Source organism: Gastrolobium bilobum, unplaced genomic scaffold, assembly GCF_033153095.1.
Source record: "Gastrolobium bilobum isolate Gb01-03AN ecotype WA unplaced genomic scaffold, APGP_CSIRO_Gbil_v1 utg10420, whole genome shotgun sequence".
Lineage (NCBI taxonomy): Eukaryota > Viridiplantae > Streptophyta > Magnoliopsida > Fabales > Fabaceae > Gastrolobium > Gastrolobium bilobum.
Genome location: NW_026899732.1, coordinates 19,400 through 23,671, shown reverse-complemented (window position 1 = coordinate 23,671; position 4,272 = coordinate 19,400). Strand labels below are relative to the sequence as shown.

Here is a 4,272-nt window from a genome sequence, read left to right as displayed (position 1 = left end):
CACACAATTCAATTTCTTTCTTTTCAAGATGGGAGTTATCAATATCCACTTTCCAACTTGACGAGGGTATTAAAGATATACATAATTCTTTTATAATTTTCATATGGAAAATAATTTTCTCATTTCTTATACACAATAAATGAGTGAGGTTCATAAAAAAGTAAAAAGACAAAAAAATCAAGGTGGAACCCACTCATTTATTGTATATATAAGAAGGAAAAGTTTTCTCATCTAACATGAGAAAATATTTTCCCTTTTTATATAGTTTTATTCTTTTCTTTTAGCTATTATTCCCTCTTTTGATGGTTTACCTTTTCTGTTTTCTCTCCTGTGAGCAATCCGCGAGAGTTAATTATTCTGTATCATTCCTATATAGTAGGAACCTTCACATTACTGTAGAATCAACGAAATACAATTATATTTCCTCTCTCTTTTGCATCTTCTGCAATTAGCTTTCTATTTGTAAAAGTTTACATGGCTAGACTTAGTCACGTGGTCCCATACCTTGAGCTGAGCTGGTTACTCAGAACTCTTTCAAATAAAAAATAAACTTATATTATTTTAGTGATATGTTATTCTATCTACTATTTTTTCTGTTTACCTTTGTCTATCACTCTCAAATATCGTTAGATCAAAATCTAAAAAAGAGAGAAAAAGATAAATATTAATTTAAATTATGATCTAATGATATTTGAGAATGGTAAAAAAAGAGAGACAAGAAAAAAAATGGTAACATATCCCATTATTTTATTTTATTTTTGAATACATATCCCATTATTTAATACACACGTTGTAAAAAAAATATTATAAATTTTTTTAATATTCATGCTCCTCCATTTGCATCGAACCACTCAAAACACCCATGGCTCGTTCACAACTATCATTCATTATATAATATAGACACCATATATCACGAGTAAAAGAAAAAGTAGAAGCAATTTTGGCTGTTGACTCTGCCATGGCTGTGTTTGAGGAAAAGCTTCACATCGTAATGTTCCCATGGCTTGCCTTTGGACACTTGATTCCAAACCTTGAGCTAGCAAAGCTGATAGCTCAAAAGGGTCACCAAATCAGCTTCGTATCCACCCCAAGAAACATACAACGCCTTCCCAAACTGCCACCAAACTTGTCTACTCTCATCAATTACGTGAACCTTCCATTACCCAAAGTGGATAACCTCCCAGAAAACGCAGAGGCCACCACCGATGTCCCCTACGACGTCGTTCAATACCTTAAACAAGCCTACGACTCCCTCCAAGAACCCTTGACCCATTTTCTGGAATTTTCCAAAGCTGATTGGATCTTCTACGACTTTGTTCCTTTCTGGGTGGGTTCTTTGGCTTCTAAACTCGGTATTAGGAGCGCCTTTTATAGCATTTATACTGCTCCGTGTATGGGCTTCTTGGGACCCGGTTCAGTTCTCACTGGTGAAGACTCGGTCCGGACAAAACTCGAAGATTTCACTGTTACCCCACCGTGGGTCCCTTTTCCGACTACCGTGGCATTCCGTTACTTTGAAATCATGAGGATCTCAGATAGTCTCTCTGACAATGACTCGAGCGTTTCGGACACGTATAGATTTGGTGCGGGTATCCAGAACTGCGATCTCGTTGCGATTCGAGGCTGCACCGAGTTCGAACCGGAGTGGTTTCAAGTGTTGGAGAATATTTACCAGAAACCGGTTCTCCCAGTTGGTCAACTTCCCACTACAGGTTTTGACGACGGCGAGGGAGATGACACGTGGCGGTGGATGAAGGATTGGTTAGACAAGCAAGCACGTGGAACGGTGGTGTACGTGGCGTTTGGGAGCGAAGCGAAACCGAGTCAAGAGGAAGTCACAGAGATAGCTCTAGGGTTGGAGAAATCGAAGCTCCCGTTTTTCTGGGTGTTGAGGGTTCAGCGTGGGCCTTCCGACACGGTGGTGCTGCAGTTGCCTGAAGGTTTCGAGGAGCGAACTAGAGGGCGCGGTGTAGTGTGCACGACTTGGGCACCGCAGTTTAAGATATTGAGCCACGAGAACGTTGGTGGGTTCTTAACTCATTCTGGTTGGACCTCTGTGGTTGAGGCTGTTCAGAACGAGAAGCCGCTAGTTCTGCTGACGTTTTTGGCGGATCAAGGAATAAACGCGAGGGTGTTGGAGGAGAAGAAGATGGGGTATTCGGTGCCAAGGGACGAGCGAGATGGATCGTTCACGAGTGACTCGGTCGCTGACTCAGTTAGGCTTGTTATGGTTGAAGAAGAGGGAAGGATCTACAGGGAAAAGATTGAAGAGATGAAGGACTTGTTTGTCAATGCTGAAAGGCAGGATACGTATGTTGATAATTTATTGGATTTTCTCAAAACCCATCGAAACACTGCATGTGTGTGACAGTTTGAGTGCAGTTGATGATTGATTTCGCAAATTGCAAATTAAATAATAATATGTATTGTCTTTTTTTTTTTTTTTGGTATGCTAATATGTATTGTCTTTTTACCTGTTCCCTGTTAAGACTTTTTTCTAAATAAATGGTGTTTTAGCAACAGTAAGTATTAAGAGAAACCCGCGTTCTTAATTTATTTGAGGATTAATTTTACTGATTTAATCCTTCAATATTTAAATAATTTATTCTCTTCGTTTTCCACATTAAATATATATGACTTCAAAATCATAAGCAGTAACATGTGTCAACCAGATCTTAAAAATTATTTTATTAGACCATTTCATGTCCATGCTAATTTGAATAGGACTAGTGCAAGAAAGAATATGAGTTTATGTAATCCAAAATAAAAAAGAATATGAGTTTATATCTTATCTTATGTTTATAAAATCAATTTTCAAACAAATTAGCAAATTGACACGCCAAATTCTACACATGTTGGCAAATTTCATCAGCTTTTTGCTTGTATAAACATGATCTAGACACTAAAACAGACCTTGTTTCTTATACCCACTTGTTGAGGGCTTCTACCCATAAGCGTTTTCAACGTTGGAACTTTAATTGCTCTTGTTGGACTTTGCATGGGTGCTTGCTAGCGCTTCTTTCCTGGGCCGGAGCATCATGCTCCATGCCAAAAGTGAAAAATAAATTGGGATAGACAGGGAAATATAATAAAAGAGAAGGATATAAGAGCAATTTTTTTATCAAAAAAAAGGAGCATGAAAAAATTTGATACTCCCCGAATATATTAAAAAATTTCGGTGCTTGCTTCAATCTTCAAGGCTGACTTATTTTTGTATTTTTTTTTTTTTTAGTACTATGGCTGACTTAATTTTAGTTTGTGCTGTGCCTAGCTAATAAAAAGGTACTATGACAATAATACTTCGAGCGATCAAGATTTGAACCAAAGTATAAACATATAATATTTTTATTTTAATGCAATGGCATATATAGCTTTTTTATTTGAGAATGGATTTTTTAATTATTATTTGATCCGGATAAAATATAGGTCTATGAGAGGCCCAGTGACATACGGAGAAGCCCAAACCCATTAAGGATCCAGAGCAAGCGCAATGAACAAACATAGCGCATAAGACGCGTTGCCCTCATCGCGCTGGACAAGACGCGATGCCCATATCGCGGATAAAACCCCCTTAAGGAAGCTAACTTAAGGCCCAAGGCAATCCCACCGCGCCTTTATTCTGATAAAAGATAGACAGCTCCAGCTTGCCGCGACTCTACGACTGGAGATAAGGCTACTCAAGTCCTAGCACTGACCTGCAACCCAAGTCTGGCCACTCAAAGGCCAAGCCGCCTTGCTAAGGCGGCATCATAACCACTATATAAACAAATGGTACAACACCAAGGTACGATCATCCTTACAATAATAACATAAAAACTCTTGCCTCTGATACTGACTTAAGGATCAGAGTATCTTTGCAGGTACCCCCCCTTTCGGATCCAACGCGCTACTACAAAGGACATAGACAATCCAACTTCAACTTCAGGCCTAAGACCAAGATCAACAACCAACATCTCAATCGTGTGTGATTAGGCTCGACATATATTGGCCAGCCCATATTGTATTTCGTCTGACCATTGGCGCCGTCTATGAGAATCTACTAGTTAGAACCCATCCATCTCAAATTAAAAACATGGTTGATACCAGAAGCAAATCCCAGAACAGCTCCAAAGGAAAGCGGAAGGAAACTCCTGCTTCCTGCGAAAAATCAGCTTCGTCGGTGGCACCACTTTCTATCCATGAGGATATCCCACTGACAGCCCAGCACTTGCTGAACCTTATCACACAGCAAAAAAAGAAAATTGCCCAACAAAATCAAGATCTAGCTCGATT

The 4,272-nt window shown here is 39.1% G+C and overlaps 1 protein-coding gene across 1 annotated transcript; it reads left to right on the top strand.

Moving 5' to 3' along the window:
- Positions 1 to 958: 958 nt before the first annotated feature.
- LOC133293066 (UDP-glycosyltransferase 91A1-like) lies at positions 959 to 2,368 on the top strand. The gene has a single exon (XM_061491582.1). The coding sequence runs from the start codon at positions 959 to 961 to the stop codon at positions 2,366 to 2,368; it is 1,410 nt and encodes a 469-aa protein (XP_061347566.1).
- The last annotated feature ends 1,904 nt before the right edge of the window (positions 2,369 to 4,272 follow it).

What these genes read in the sequence shown, in the direction of transcription:
- LOC133293066 (XM_061491582.1), top strand. Translation starts at nt 959, where the DNA reads ATGGCTGTGTTTGAGGAAAAGCTTCACATCGTAATGTTCCCATGGCTT.